The 15601-nt window shown below is 34.9% G+C and overlaps 3 protein-coding genes across 3 annotated transcripts; 1 reads left to right on the top strand and 2 right to left on the bottom strand.

Moving 5' to 3' along the window:
- Nucleotides 1-1909: 1909 nt before the first annotated feature.
- LOC127115135 (uncharacterized) lies at nt 1910-6115 on the top strand. Its single transcript, XM_051046758.1, has 2 exons — nt 1910-2161; nt 5605-6115. Exons 1-2 carry the CDS (start codon nt 1910-1912, stop codon nt 5974-5976), a joined length of 624 nt encoding a protein of 207 aa, XP_050902715.1. The 3' UTR covers nt 5977-6115.
- A 5276-nt stretch (nt 6116-11391) lies between these two features.
- Nucleotides 11392-13113, bottom strand: LOC127115133 (cytochrome f). Its single transcript, XM_051046756.1, has one exon. The coding sequence runs from the start codon at nt 13111-13113 to the stop codon at nt 12085-12087; it is 1029 nt and encodes a 342-aa protein (XP_050902713.1). The 3' UTR covers nt 11392-12084.
- A 136-nt stretch (nt 13114-13249) lies between these two features.
- On the bottom strand, nt 13250-15472 carry LOC127115134 (chloroplast envelope membrane protein). The gene has a single exon (XM_051046757.1). The coding sequence runs from the start codon at nt 13943-13945 to the stop codon at nt 13250-13252; it is 696 nt and encodes a 231-aa protein (XP_050902714.1). The 5' UTR covers nt 13946-15472.
- Nucleotides 15473-15601: the final 129 nt, after the last annotated feature.

Raw genomic sequence — 15601 nt, 5'->3', positions numbered from 1 at the left:
ACCAACACAAAGAGGTTTAAATAGAAACAAAGTTTTCATCATATATTTACCGTTAAAGAGTTTAACATATGAGGATCCTTACATTTACACACAAAGCTTGGAAATCACCTACATCTAACCTTGACAAATGGAGACTTAGCTACTCATTTTCATGGTAGCTTGGTCGGCAAGTAAGAAAAGAGGGTTGATCAACATCCAAGTCGAATGATCGAAGTTGGATGGGAATCCACCGTCTTTTTGTGGAAGATGGTTGCTAGATGAAGAGAAATGAAATTAGGGCATAAAATCCCCCCCAACAATGCTGTAAAATATCTAAGAGAAAGTACAAAAAATGGAAAAGTTTGTAAAAAGTGGTCTAAAAGTGGGTATGGGCACAAAAGGTGGCACCTGCTACTTATAGACAAGTGCAGAACTGTTACGTTCGCTAGGCGAGCAGAATGGCTCGCCTAGCGAAGGCCAAAAATGGGCACAAAATGCCCCTGCGTCCAGAGAAAACTGGGCCTGTGAACTGTCATGTTCGCCTAGCGAACAGACCTTCGCCTAGCGAAGAACTCGCTTCAACCTTCGCCCCAGCGAGGTTGAGAGGTTTTGCTACTGGAATGCTCGCTGGGGACTCGCTAGAGCCTCGCCTAGCGAGCTAGTGCTGGCTGCTCTTTTCACCAAAACAGACTGAATTCGCTGCCACTTCGCCTTCAGTTCGCCTAGCGAATTAATTAACCAATTTACTGGAGCCTTTCGCCAGGAGCTCGCCTAGCGAAGGTTTGCTTCGCCACATCCTCGCCTAGCGAGCTGGCAGATGAAATGCTCCTTTGCTTTGGTTCCTTTGCCAATTTTGTTGTGTCTTCCTTATCAATTAATTCATGCCTTTCCTGCACAATAACACACACATCAAAGGCACCAAGCTTGTTTATCAATGTAATGCATTCCATGTAAAATGAATGTGGTTTTGACCACATTAGCAGGTATAAGAGTGAAAGATGCCCACATATGATAGCTTGAAAAAGGACTTTTGGGCATCTAACAGCAAGGCGCCACATGGACTGGTGCCCATGTACAAATATTACATGCAGGCGCCAATAGGGTTGGCGCTAGGGTTTGCATGCATGCCATGTCACTTGGATATTTAAGTGTCTTACCATTTCATCCTACAATCAACATAAATTCATCTGCACCCAAAAAATTACTTTTCATCTGCACAAAAAAATATTATAATGTCATCTGCACCCAAATATAATATCAATGCTCACTGCAATGGTGAGACATATGAGTGTGATGTATACGGTTTTGTTTTCGAAACACCGATACTATCCGACTTACGATCAAGAGAAATTCATATTTATTGCATTTGAAAAACCGAATTGAATCTTACATAGGATCTGGTCTTGTGTCACAAATCACGTATCAAAATCCAATTTATTTCGAGAACAGTCAATGTAAATTTTCCCGCTAAAGGTACAGGCCGATGAAGATGTTGAGTATATGTTTGTTGGTCACGAACATTCTGGTTGCAATTCTATTGAGTTATATATTACTCTTCAATCAAGTATACCATCTCAGCAATCTTAGATAACTAATCAAGTTGAATCTGATGAATTTGATTCAGAAACTCAGATTAAGCCGACCTAGAAGCAGAAGTAGAAGTCAACGTATTTGATGAAGAAGAAGAAGATACCGAGACACAGGTCGGTCATATGTTGAACAACACATTGAAGATGACATTCATTCAGCGCCATTACCTCTAAGTCATGTATATAATTCGTCTTAACATATGAAAAACATGGATCTGCATGACGATGAAACATCCAACAGTGTTTTCTTATAACCCGTATCCACGATCAGAGGCTGATTCAAAAGTGGGAGACATGTTCCGCACTAAAGAAGAATGTGTGCGAGCTATCAAAAATTCCACATGAATAACTTTATTGATTTCACCGTGCAACGCACTGATTCGAGAATGTATGTCATTGAGTGTCATAACATCCTTTACAAGTTTCGATTGGTTGTGTCTCACAAGAAGCAAAGCGACTCTTGGGAGATAGCTTCTATAGACCCACCTTACAGTTGCATTGTCACTAATGTTCTACAAGATTACCGTAAATTAAGCGTTGCATTGATATGTCAAGACATTTTGCCGCTTGTTAAGAAAGATCCATCAGTGAAGGTGAGTATAATTATATCTCATATCGTCACAAGATATAATTATACTCCATCTTACAAGAAAGCATGGATTACAAGGACAAAGGTTGTTGAACATGTATTCGGCAACTGCGAGGATTCATACAAAGAATTGCCACGGTTTTTATGGGCACTTAAAACATACACACCAAGAACTGTTGCAATTATGGAGACTTTTCCAGCATTTACGCCAGATGGAACTTGTGTTACTGGAAATAGAATCTTTCACCGTCTCTTTTGGGCATTTCAACCATGCATCAAAGGTTTTGCATTCTACAAACCTATTATTCAAATTGATGGAACATGGATATACAAAAAATACAAGGGTACTTTGCTTATGGTTGTTGCACAAGACGACAACAATAATGTCTTTCCCATTGCCTTTGCTCTGGTTGAAGGTGAAACTACTGGTGGTTGGGGTTTCTTCCTTCGACATCTCAGAACACATGTCGCACACACAAACCAATCTCTGCTTGATTTCAGATAGACATGTTGCCATTGAGAGTGCTTACAATAACCATGATAATGGATGACATGATCCTCCTTCTACCCATGTCTATTGCATTACATATCACACAAAAACTTCATGCGTGCAATCAAAGACAAGAACCTTCGTAAAACAGTGCTGAATGTAGGATATGCTCTAACTTAGTCGTCATTCAAAATTACCATGACGAAATTAGATTGTCTAATGCAGATGCAGGAACATGGATGGATAACATACCAGTAGAGTGGTGGATAAGGGTATTTGACAGAGGCTGTCGATGGGACCACATGACAAAAACCTTGTGGAATGCATGAACGGCGTATTCAAAGGCATTAGAAATCTACCAATAACCGCATTGGTCATAACAACCTATTTTAGGTTGGCATCTACCTTCGCAACCAGAGGTGAAAGATGAAGTGCAGTGTTAATGGAAGGTCAAATATTCAGTGAATGTTGTATGAAAGTGATGAAAGAGGAAAGTATCAAAGCTAGCACACACGCGGTTACAGTCTTTGACCGTCATAGGAAAAATTTCAGTGTACAGGAAACAACAGACCACAATGAGGGGAGGCCAAAATTTATCCCATTCTGTCGAACTAAACAGAAGTTGGTACGACTGTAGAAAGTTCCAATCATTCTGTATTCCTTGCTCCCATGTCATTGTGGCATGCACACATACTCGCCAAGATGCTTACAGTCATCTATCTGATGTTTACAAGGCCATTACCGTCATGAATGTGTATAACAAAAGCTTCCCAGTGCTACCAACGGAGGAATACTGACCTCCATATGAAGGTGACATAGTTTGGCACAACGATGAGATGCGAAGAAAGAAAAAGGACGGCCAAACAGCACACATATTAAAACAGAAATGGATACGACTGATAAATGATAAGATTATGTAGTATATATTCGTCAAACCGGACACAATAAGAACAAATGTCACAATCTAGGAGCAACATCTGCATCGTAATTTAGTATCTCCTTTCAATTTTTATAACTTGGATTTTTGTATATCATTAACTTTTGCTACAACAAGGTTAACAACAAACATCACTACAACATAAGCACACTTAAAATAGAAGAAGTCTAAATAAACAACACAAAAACCAAACATCGAATACAGATGAAAATACTTAACCATAATATTTAAAAACAACATTTCTAACTGATTACAACAATCAAACTGATGTCATCTCGTCCAAACATCATTTCTCTAACATCCTTATCAATTTTTACTCGCATCCAACCAAATATACTATCTAGTCTCTCAATACTTCTAATTTTCCCCTTCTGGTATTTTTCCATCTAACCAACGAACTAGCTCCTTCTTCAGTTGATCAAAACTACAGGTGTTCCAAAAGAGCGTCAACATCGAAGACTTGTCTCTCGAATAAATCACTTTTCCATAGTGGCGACGAATACCAAACATTTTCAATATGACGAAATGAGATGTGGAAAATGAATCACACAACACCTCTGTTTATAACAAAAAATTACGCATTGCACTGAGGCGTCAGACCAATGGTGCCTCCTCTTCCAAATTACACATGGGCACCAATTGGATTGGTAACACCATGTGTTGTAGCCAATCCATTGGCGTCCCCACTTAAAATTTAAAGATAAGCGCCAATTGGTCTGGCACCTATGCCTTAGGTTTTTTTTTTTTTTGAAACTGGGGTAGATTAAGAATTTTTTGAAAACTGGGTGTTTTTTTTAATGTGGGGTATTTGAGTAAAAAATTCTACCTGATCATTAAGAATAAATTTTGTAATTTTTAGATTTTTAGAATTATCCCGTCTACAAATCGGCTCCGCCTTATTTTTTTTTTGAATTGAACAAACTTTAAGCTCGTATCCTATATATGTTCATCTCATTTTTAGGGGTGACAAAACGGATTCGATCTATTAGAGTCGTCTCAAACTTTAGGAAACTTTGTGTATGAAGTTGGAGTAGTAAGCTTGTGAAATTTTTTTAATGAGTTTTATTCAACTATATATTAATCGTGAAATATATGTATGGAGACCATTTTTGTCATAGCATAATCATGAAATTTGGTGAGGCTTTGTGTTGTAGGTCGCCTTGTACGTCCTTAAGACGACCATGTCATTTTGCCCGCACTTTTTTTTGCAGAACGGATCAATGTTTTAGACCTAGACCCTCTAATATATTTTCTCTACCCGACTCTATTTTTTTGCAATTTTTTTGCATTCAAACCTTTTAAAATATATTGTGTCTGCTTACCTGTCTCGTCCCATCATTATTTCTTTTAGACGGATCATAATTTTAGGCTAACATTCTCAACAAAGTTAATCCCACTCCGTCCTTTTTTTTTTCTTCAAATTTTTGTAAAACAAATTTTAATGGGATAGACCTACCCAATTTACTACCTCTACTCACTTCATATTCATATCCCATTTTTTTTATATTTTTTTTTTTGCAATATTTTGCAAAATTGTTTAGACGGGTCCGACCAAATTGATTTCAGAGGTTGATAGAAATTAAAAGTGAGATTAGGGATAGGAACACCTAAAAAAGTTTGGTAGGTGATGTCAAGTGATGACATAGAAGCTTGTGTCCTTGAATGGCCAAGAAAGCTCCATGTGATGTTCTTTCTATAGTACATACAAATACTTTAACTTAAATTAATTAACTAATTAATTAAGCATACCCCACCTCACACACACTTGTAAGAAACTTCTCACACACATTATTCATATATTCCAATAGCTTTCACAATACACCTCACCAGCAACTCCTTAAATTCTTCAAAAAAAATAATAACTTTAATGTACTTTCCACGTTTTGCATCTATCTATCTATCTCCAAACGTCTTTAAATAGCCTTAAAATTCTCAAATTGCATAAGTAGTCATATACTCTATAGTTCTTCATCTTTTCATCTCACTCTTTCTTCACAATCATGTTGGATTCTATTTGGAGTTGATTACTCAAGCTGCTTCTAGCTCAACATTCATTTTTTGCTTTTGTAATTTGATCATAGTCATTATTTTATTGGATTTGAAGCCAAGTCTAAATGTTCATCAAAAGAGTGAAATTCATCTTTCAATATGTGAAAGTGAAACTCAAAAGCAAGAAATCAATTCCAAGAATATAGAATCATTGACACAAGAGAAAGAAGTTCCGCGCGTCGTCATCGATGTTGAAGCTAAAGAAGAGGAGGAAGAAGAAGAAGTTGAGATTGAAATTGAAAACAATGATGATGTTGAAATTGAAAACAATGATGATGAGTTGAGAAAAAGAGTGGAAGAGTTTATTGAGAAAGTTAACAAAAAATGGAAAGAGGAATGTTGAGCACATCAACATTAGTATATGGAAAAAGTAATAATGGGATTTTGGCTATATGAAAATGTTGTTAGATTTTGTTGTATTATGAAGATAGTTTTGTTCATAGGTGCTACATAATTTCAATGAAAATTTGACTTGAAAATAATCACTTTTGCTTATGATTTTTTTTTGTTGAGGAAAATGTTTCTAAATGAAAAGATAAGAATTTTAAATTTAGAATGTTATTCTTGCATACATCACATGGATAAGAAGAAAAGTGAAAAAGCATAAAGAGCATCTTTGGAATAAGAATATATAGGGATTCCTTTTATTTATTTATAATTTTATTACTATTTTCTTTTTCTTGTAAAGAAATTGTTAGTGGGAATTTTTTTATTCCAAAAACTTTATTTTTCTTTATCTTCATATTGGATCTTATTTAAGATAAATACTAACACTAGAATCTTAAACAGAGCACTCTGTTTTTACTTATTTTGGTAAAACATTATGTGGTAGATGAAATGGCAAGACATGACAACAAAATTGATCCAATTTAATAAACAAGTGTCGCAATCAAGTTTATGACAAGAAAAATAACAAACAATGAGGGATATAAAAGGAAGTAATTTTATAAATGATTTTATGAGTAGCCACCATAATTTGTTAAATTGAGAGAAAAAACATTGAAAAAATTGTTTATTAGAGAAAGTTAGATATGAATTCATTATGCATAGAGAAGGAGATAAAGTACATTAGCCAAATGAATAATTGTAGGAATCAATTAGTACACTAGAAGCATAAGTGAAACCTAAATATTGGTGACTCAACACAACCCCAAACACTAATTGAAGGGAATAATAGAATAAGATATTTGCCTTCATATGGAGGAGCATAAAATGTTTAATAATAGTATAGTATGTAACAACTCTAATTTCTAAATTATTGGAGTTGGAAAGGCTTTGATGATGAGATTCTAGAGCCTTGACCATCGATAAATAACCATTTCCATTAACATAAAAATCAATGTTGTTACCATAAGTTTCATTCCACAAGACTTATTCATTTATTCACTAAAAATATGGGAGACAAAACTTCATTAACTTAAAAACCAATGTTGCCACTAATGTTTTTCATTCCACGAGACTTATTCATTTATTCAATAGAAATAGATTGACAAAATATTTACTAGAAATTCGGGAGATGAAATAAGATTATCAGAGAATATACAAGCTCTTATACAAGCTCGTCGCTTATCCCTAAAATTGAATCTAATAAACATATGGTCTAGGAAACTCTAACTCATAAAATCACATGTTTTTTCAAAATCCAACTTGAGAATAAGACAATCTCTTTTAGTTTTTTTGGCCCAATCAACCAGCTCATTCACAACCATAACTCCATAAACTAAGAGTGTTCCTTTAAGAAAAGTCAATTGATTAACCGAGATAAATTTATCCATCACTCTAGCCAATTTAGCTGGCAAAGCTTTAGGGACACAACTAGATAAATAATGCAGAAATTCCTCAAAAAGAGATGGAGACTCAACCGTATGTATCAGGGTGACAAAGTAGGAAGAGAAGATACGGTAGTCATACAATAAAGCTGCCCAAACATATGACCCAGATATTCCCTAAGAAGATGTCAAAACTAACTATCAGGATCATGACTCTTATTCCCTTCACATTGGGAGACCGCCATTTTAATCTCTGAAAGAAGAAACAAATAAGAAAAAGAAGAAAGAGTTTCACTATCGTCCAAAGAGGTAGTCCTAAAGTCACCATGCTAACATGAGGGAGATCGACAAAAGGCTCCTTAAAGTAATGAGAAAATTAATTTATCAACTTCGCAAGAATCTCAGTCACACCTTCCAACCAGGCATCTCCAATATGAAGCGCCAAAATATGATTCCTCATACTCCTATTCTTAACGTAAGCATGAAAAAAAATTATATTTACATCCTCTTCCCTTAGCTACGTAATCAAGACCCCCGGAAATCTTAGAGTCTTTAATCATATGTAAAGATAAAAGTTCTATAATGGCCCTCGACCTAGCAACCACCTCATCAAGAAGAATGATAACTTGCTCAACCTTTAAATCTAGGGATCTAATCTCTTCTCTCACAACAAAAATATGGAAGTCAAGTTTACCGGACTCTTCTTTATTACAAAATTTAAGTGTTTCTTTTCGAATAAAAGTCTTCCACCACAAGAAAATAGAATATTTTGTACCTAAGCACATTCTTTATTAAACATCGCCAATTGAAAGTTAAACACCCAAAATAAAAAACATATTTGTAATCTAGACATTCTAATATTTATAAAGAATGATTGGTTAATCTAATTGAAAATTATTTAAAATTTTAATTAAATTGTTGAATACGAGGTCTAACTGTTGAAAACTTAATTTTGGAGTTTGGCTAAAATTGTATGAACGCAAAGTGTTTGATGAATTGATTATCTTTATTTAGTTATAATGCATGATGAATTTTTAATGAAAATGTTTGAATATAATGAAAGAAGGATTTATGACATGATATATTATATATATATTATATATATATAATATAATATATATATATATATATATATAATATATATATATATATATATATATATAGAAGATGTTGATGAATGATTAGTAGGAGCATTGTTAGTGGTTGCGTTTAGGAGTCATAAATAGTTTTGAGAGAGGCAAAGTCTGACTCAGATGCAGTGGAGTATGCTTTCGGTACGACGAAGCAGGGTGAATCTGCATGGTTATCACTCCAACATGCAAGTCAATAAATGAATGAGAAGTATTATGGGTGTGAGAATGAATATAACACTTGAGTCTTGATGCATGATAGGCTTTATATAAAGAGGGTAGTTAGAAACGCTTCCGCTTGATCTGACATTTCATGCGGATCACCATCTAGTTAGATCTTACCGTGGAAAGTTGGAAGGAGTTCAGAATCATGTGCTCTGAGTTTGAGTGAGGTTGTACTTGTTCCTTTGTGTTTTCTTTTGTAGCGCTTAATTTTGGGTCGTGACATGTGGGCCTTGTGACCAGTCTAAAGCAATTGCCCACAAATCCTTTGTTCTTTCTTGTTGGAATAAGGGTTTTGCCACGTGGGTTTTTAGTCGGCTCATAGTCGAAGAAAGTGATATAGTTGTGAGGCTTGTAGCATTAGAAACACGTGCATTGAATGTCTTCCTTAAAATCACAACGTATTACTATAGGGTTGGCGATATGTGGCCCTAGGACTGTCAGTAATGATGCCTCTTGATGTGGGATCATGATTGTTGGTGGCACAATCATATTTTCCGATGCATGCTATCATGGATTGAATGATTGTTTGAAGAATATATTAAATTATTCTTGGGTAATTATACCTCTTTTTATCATTTAAAAAATTTCAAGAGTTCTTTCTCTATTTTCCATAGTTTTCCTCTTGTCGTTGTCATAATTTTCATTGGCCATTACTCTAACATCTTTGCATCATCATCTTAGATGAACCTTGCTCATCGTGAATCATCAAATTCATCTCTTTAAAGGTAACGATTTGAAGTCCTTTTATCTTTTGTACTTATTTTTCCTTTTTTAAGGGTTTATTGAGAAGGTAGTGATAGAAGATTTTATGGAAGAAGTTGCGGTCGATGGTGGAACTATAGATGGTAGCCTTCTCCTATGGAGGTTACTTAGGTTTTTCCTTTCTTGCTTCACCCTTGATGAATCATATTATTGTAGAGAATTTTAAGCAGACTTGTTATGCTCATACTTTTGTAAAAATGCATCATCATGCTTTTGGTTATGACTCCACAAACAACGAAGTGAGGTGGTGGTTAGAATACCAATGTTATACTTATACTCATGAACAACTTTGGCCTAGGAATACAAAAGTAATGAGAGACAGTTCAGTTGTGTGTTTGGTTCAAGAAACTTTAGATGTTGTATTCGTCTTTGCTGGTAAGGGTGGTATGGACCATGAATTTACTAAGGTGGGTCCTCCCTCCAACTAGTGAGTGATTTCCCCCGAAAGAAACAAAAGGGTGTGCAATAAATGAGGGATATGTCACCCTTCTACATGAATGTTTGTTTTCTTTGATAGGTTTTTGCCTTCCTTTAAATGAATTTGAGGTGGGAGTTTTGAATCATCTGGTAATCCCCCCCCCCCCCCGCAACTGTATATGGTATGTTACACTACGCCAAATAAGGGAAAGAGGGCGCTTTTTTGGCCTATAACAGCGCTTTAAAGCACCCTCTAATCTGGCGCTGGCATAGGTAAAGACAGCGCTTTTTTTCCTGGTGAAAGCGCTCTCTAAAGTGGCTCTTTAAGCCCTTAAGGGCCACTTTAGAGCGCTTTTTAAAGAAAGCGCCCTCTAAAGTGGAAACTTTTAATGGTTTAGAGGGCGCTTTTACTGGAAAGCGCCCTCTAAAGTGGAAACTTTTAAGGTTTAGAGAGCGCTTTTTGTAACACCCCGATAAAATAAGATAATTATTTAAATTGAGTTAATAATATATTTATAATTTAATTAAATAATTGGAATTATTATTATTATTGGAATAATAATTATTGGAATATTATTGGGATTATTATTATTGGATTATTTGTTATTATTGGAATAAAAGTAGAAATCAGTAAAAGGTTCCATTTGTAAAAAGAGTTATTTTCACGTGAAAGGGAAAAGGAGCAAAAGTGGAAAAGGGCAAAGAAAGCCAGAGAACAAGGGTTGAGAAGGAAAAAGCTTGGAGCTCAGAGATTTGCCGGATTAACTCAGGTAAGGGGGGTTTATCATCGTTTAAATGGGTATTATGGGATATAATGTCATGGGTAGTGATAAACCATTGATTGATCTCTGAATTGGATGATTATGATGAAAGTGTGAAATATTGGATGAACGAAATTGGGTTATGATTGAGAGGATTCGTAGGAATTAGATGTAAAAATGTTAGATTTTTGTGAAATCGAATAGGGATGATTCGTGTTAGATGATATGAACAATTATTGTGAAAATTGGACTGTGGAAGGCCTTGAATTGGATAGATCTCGTAGCAGAGAAAGCCATAGCAGAAAATGTTGAATTGAATCGTACCAGTCTCTACTGGGGTTTATTACTCATTTTTGTACTTGCTGTTTATTCTCAAATTATTTCTTCAATTAATTAATCAATTAATAGAAGAAAAGAGAATAGTATATATATATTAGGAATTCTCTTATCCTATTCGGAAGGATATCATTTCATAATTATGTATGACTGTTTAGGTCTCTAGTATGACTGACTACTTGATCAAATGTGGAGGAAAGTGGGATAAATGGCCAATACTACTGGAAGAATTCCTCTTTGGATAATAGGTACTGTAGCTGGTATTGTTGTGATCGGTTTAATTGGTATTTTCTTTTATGGTTCATATTCCGGATTGGGATCATCCCTGTAATAATCGCATGAATTTCGTTTTCGAAATGAAAGCATAAGAACTCAACAGGGATCCACTCTTTCTTTGATGAATTCGAGTGGGTCCCGTTGAGTTCTTCATAATCAGAATATTTTTGTAAGTCAGTCAATAGATAACTTTATTCTATGTTTCAAAAAATTCCAGATCCTGTTTTTAGGATCTGAATGAAAACGGAATCTTACTAGAAATATATTTCTAATATAGACTCATGATTCAATTGTTTTTTTTTTTTTGAAGTTAATTAAGAAACTTGTATTTGGTGAATTCAATTCCCGCTCTTTTTTTTTTGTCCATTCCTTCACTACGTATCTATTTCGACATAAACAATAAGGAATCGGACTCTAGGAAAAGACAACTTATCCATCCTAGAATCCTGTTTTCCGCTTTTCTATTTCTACTTTACTTAATATTCTGTACCTACCTATTTTTTAGGTTTAGTATCGAGTTAATTCTATTACAATAGAAATTCGAAGATTTCTATTCTAGAACATGAAAATCTGAAAACAGCGACATAATCATATGGTTCGAATTAATTCTATAGTCTTCTTCACAATATACATACTATAACTGACTAATTGTACGGTACAAGGAATTCTCTAAATATAGTATAAAAAAACTAGAAAGAACCAATGGTCTTTACAGAATTTATCAATAAAAATGGAGTTCTTTTTACCAGCTTAATATGTTGATAAATTCACATTCCTAAAAATTCATTTCGGACAATTGAACCTTCTCAAATTGTTTCTTTTTAAGAACCAAAAAGATTTGTGCCAAAATAATAGATGCCAAGAAGAGCAAGAGACCTTGGACACGTAATGGATCTTGAAGCACTATTTCTGCATCCCCCTGACCAAATCCACCCACATTAGGATTACTCGTTAATGGTTGATCAAGTTTGATAGATTCACCCTCTGAAACAAGAAGTTCTGGTCCTGGCGGTATAATATCAATCACTTCACGTCCATCTGATGCATCTACTATCGTTATTTCATATCCACCTTTTTCTTTTCGTATTATTTTGTTTACTACACCTGTTGCTGTAGCATTAGAAACATTATTATTACTCTTGCTTCCGTCGGGATAAATCTGACCCCTTCCCCTGTTCCCGCCTACGTATAGAGGATATTTTAAGAAGTAAACATCTCTCTTAGTAGCAGGATCCGGAGAAAGAATAGGAAAGGTAATTTCACTATATTTTTTCCCAGGAACGGGGCCTATGACAAGAATATTTTTTTTTGTGGGACGATAGCTTTGAAAAGACAAATTACCTATCTTTTCTTTAATCTGGGGCGAAAGACGATGAGGAGGGGCCAATTCAAAACCCTCTGGTAAAATAAGAACAGCTCCTACATTCAAAGCCCCCTTTTTCCCATTAGCAAGAACTTGTTTCACTTGCATATCATAAGGAATTCGAACAACTGCTTCAAATACAGTATCGGGAAGTACCGCTTGTGGAACCTCAATATCTACGGGCTTATTAGCTAAATGGCAATTAGCACATACAATCCGGCCGGTAGCTTCTCGAGGATTTTCATAACCTTGTTGGGCAAAAATGGGATATGCATTTGAAATGGGTGCTCGAGTTATTATATAGATCATGAGCAATACGGAAATAGATCGAGTAATCTCTTTCTTTATCCAAGAAAAAGCATTTCTAGTTTGCATGGTACAATCCTTGATCCTGAAAATTTCTACAATAAGATTAGGTAGGTTACTCAGTTCCCTATCCATGATTCTGCTATTTACTCGTATTCTTCCTATATTATAGGAAGAATACGAGTAAAACGAATAAGTGAAATTTGGAATGTTTAGCTTTTATATAAAAAAAAACAAATTTTAGAATTGGATCAGTGGGTCGTTTTTTCAGTCATTCCTGGAATGGAATTGAATCATAAATCAATACAAGCGACGGAGATACACGATTTAAATAACGGAAAATCCAGTATTTAAAAATTGTATCTAAAATGGCTGGCAAAATAGAAACAAGAAAAGATATAATATGATCATTCGGAATAAATCCAAAATCTTTATACACAGACCCAATCATTAGTTCCCAACCACCAGTCGAATGGTATCCTACACAGAACTCAATTAAGAAAAGAATAGAAAAAGCTTTGATTGTGTCACTTAAATTATATAGAAATTCTTGAACCCAAGAGTTAAGAATAATGAGTTCTTGATTACCCCTAATAGAATAAACACTTAGAATAAGGAAACATATTATATTTGTACAGAAATGCAAAATCGTATGGATATGATCTTGGTTGTTCGTCTGGATCAATTGGATGGTCTCTTTGTAGATTTCGATACGAAGGTTTTGTAAACGTGTTTCCGGATATTCCTTTAGCATTTCATCCAAGAGGAACAGTTCCTCGAACTCTAGGAATTTCTTTAAAATACTTTTTTCTTGAATAGTATTCAAGAAAATTTCGGATTCTTTCGTATTGTACCAATGAGTAATCCAAGATTCCAGACTTTTCTTAAATGTAAAAGAGATGCACCAGGGCAAAAAGACTATAGATGTAAGACATAGAAGGGGAATGAATGCTTTCTTTTTTGCCATTTTTCGTCCTCAGTTTCATCTTATTTTTCAACTGTATATATAATAATAATCCATAAGTTCTATTACAAGTAAATACAAGTAATAGAGCAGCTTAGCTTATAATATATCAATTTTTCATTTTTTCATATAAATTGATATATTATAGACTATTCTCGCTTTTTTATTCGTCCTTCGGTGGAACATTTTCTATTCGTCCACTCAATAATCTGGGCAACTCCACACTTTTTTTAGACGGTTGCGTGGAGGACTAGCATTAATAGAACTCAAGGGAATGGTCCCCTTTTCTCTTTCTCTGGTTTTCATAGAAAGGACAAGGACATCATTACTATCTGGGTTAGTTTTTTGTATGAGGCACTGACTAGCGTTCATAGGAACTCTGGGAATAATACAACGATCTCTTCCAGAAAAGCCGGAACGACAACTAAATCTCATTCGATATAACGTTAGAAAGATCTTTACAATTGCATACAAAAGCAGCCTGACCCTTTCTTCTCGTGGCACACTGGACAACTTCATCTGAATGTAAGCGAAAAACTTCCTCCCAAATGAATGTAAAAATTTGAAAGAACCACACAAAATAGTGAAACTGTTTTGGGACCCTGCTACAAAGGCAATCCATGAGTCTTCTAAACGATATGCAGGAAGACCTTCTGCCCAACAAATTAATTTTCTAGCAAAAACAAGCGATAAAACAGTTACTATAATACCCTCTACAGTCCCATCGTACAAAAATTGGACTACTATATATATTATATATTATAGTAATCCTTCGAATATTCTGAGTTATCTTTTTCATATATTTAGTTGATTTTTTTTGTGGAAAATAAAAGTCTTTTCTCAACATGAAGAAATAAAGAAGCCATTGCAACTGCCGGAAATAGTAGGCCTACTAAAGGAACAAAAAGGGATGGTAAGTTTATCATAAAATGGGATACCTCAATTTCATATTTTCTTTATACCTATTATTTTTTATTCTTATCTTATTACTTTACTCTTGTGTGTTCTAATTTTATTTTTGTATCATAGCCATAGCCTCTTATCTACTCGGATTGGATCTCGTCACCAAATTTGAAAAACATAAATAAATGTCTGCATTAGTTTTCATTTTCAGTCCAATTTTAAGTCAAAGGAACGAAACCATGGAACTGAAATAACTCAGTTAAAAACTCCTTTAAAAGATGACGTGGTACGACTGCATCCAATAAGCCCCTGTCGAATAAAAGGTCAGCCGATTGGGAACCTTCAGGCACTTCCTTATTCAACAATTGTTCAATTACTCTTTTACCCGCAAATGCAATGGTTGCATTAGGTTCGGCAATAATGATATCCCCCAACATCCCAAAACTAGCTGTTACCCCACCAGTAGTCGGAGATGTAAGTATCGCTACATAGAATAACTTTTGATTGATTTGATAATTATATAAAGCAGAAGAAATTTTAGCCATTTGCATTAAGCTCAAACTTCCTTCTTGCATACGCGCTCCTCCGGACGCACATACTATAATAAGAGGTAAAAGTAGATTGGTAGGTCATAATTCCGACGATCAACCGAGTTATTTTCTCACCCACTACGCATCCCATACTACCCGCTATAAACTCAGAATCCATAACAGCTAGTGCTAAAGGAATACCATTTAGTTGACCTGTGCCTGTTTT

The sequence above is a fragment of the Lathyrus oleraceus genome, unplaced genomic scaffold, assembly GCF_024323335.1.
Source record: "Lathyrus oleraceus cultivar Zhongwan6 unplaced genomic scaffold, CAAS_Psat_ZW6_1.0 chrUn1211, whole genome shotgun sequence".
Lineage (NCBI taxonomy): Eukaryota > Viridiplantae > Streptophyta > Magnoliopsida > Fabales > Fabaceae > Lathyrus > Lathyrus oleraceus.
Note: the sequence above shows the minus strand (reverse complement) of the source record. Positions and strands in the feature narration are given on the sequence as shown.